General features: G+C 57.3%; 1 protein-coding gene across 1 annotated transcript in view; it reads left to right on the forward strand.

The window, feature by feature from the left end:
- The window catches only part of EMH_0023080 (uncharacterized protein), a gene marked incomplete at both ends in the record, with an annotated part of 766 nt that overhangs the window by 156 nt on the left and 121 nt on the right, over positions 1–489 (forward strand). Inside the window, one exon of the mRNA XM_013502069.1 lies at positions 50–487. Within this exon, the coding sequence (XP_013357523.1) occupies positions 50–487 (438 nt within the window). The remainder of the gene's footprint in view (positions 1–49; positions 488–489) is intronic.

The raw sequence follows: 489 nt of genomic DNA on the forward strand, positions 1-489 counted from the left end.
GCAGCAGCAGCAGCAACAGCAGCAGCATGGTTGTTTTGTTTTGCTGCAGGAGCTGTTTCATCAGAGCCGCTCTGCTGCAGCACCAGAAGCTGCACTGTCTCCGCACTGTCCCTCCTCCCCCAGAGATGTATCAGAAGACCCTGAAGAGCAGCAGCAGCAGCAGCAGCAGCAGCAGCAGCAGCAGCAAGAGAGGGTTGCTTCTGACGCAGAGGAGACAAAAGGAGACGATGCAGCAGAGACAGCCGACCCCCTTCTTGCAGCTGTCTCAAGGGCATTAGAGCAGCAGCAGCAGCAGCAGCAGCAGCAACAGCAACAGCAGCAGCAGCAGCAGCAGCAGTTGCAGCAGCAAACGGCTGCATTATCTGAAGGTTCTTCAGCAGCAAATGGAGCTGTTGAGTTGCCTTCAGTGCCGCCTGCACACAGCAGCAACAGCAGCAGCAACAGCAGCAGCAACAGCAGCAGCAACAGCAGCAGCAACAGCAGCAGCAG

Source organism: Eimeria mitis, genomic scaffold, assembly GCF_000499745.2.
Source record: "Eimeria mitis Houghton genomic scaffold, Emh_scaff821, whole genome shotgun sequence".
Classification (NCBI taxonomy): Eukaryota; Apicomplexa; class Conoidasida; order Eucoccidiorida; family Eimeriidae; genus Eimeria; species Eimeria mitis.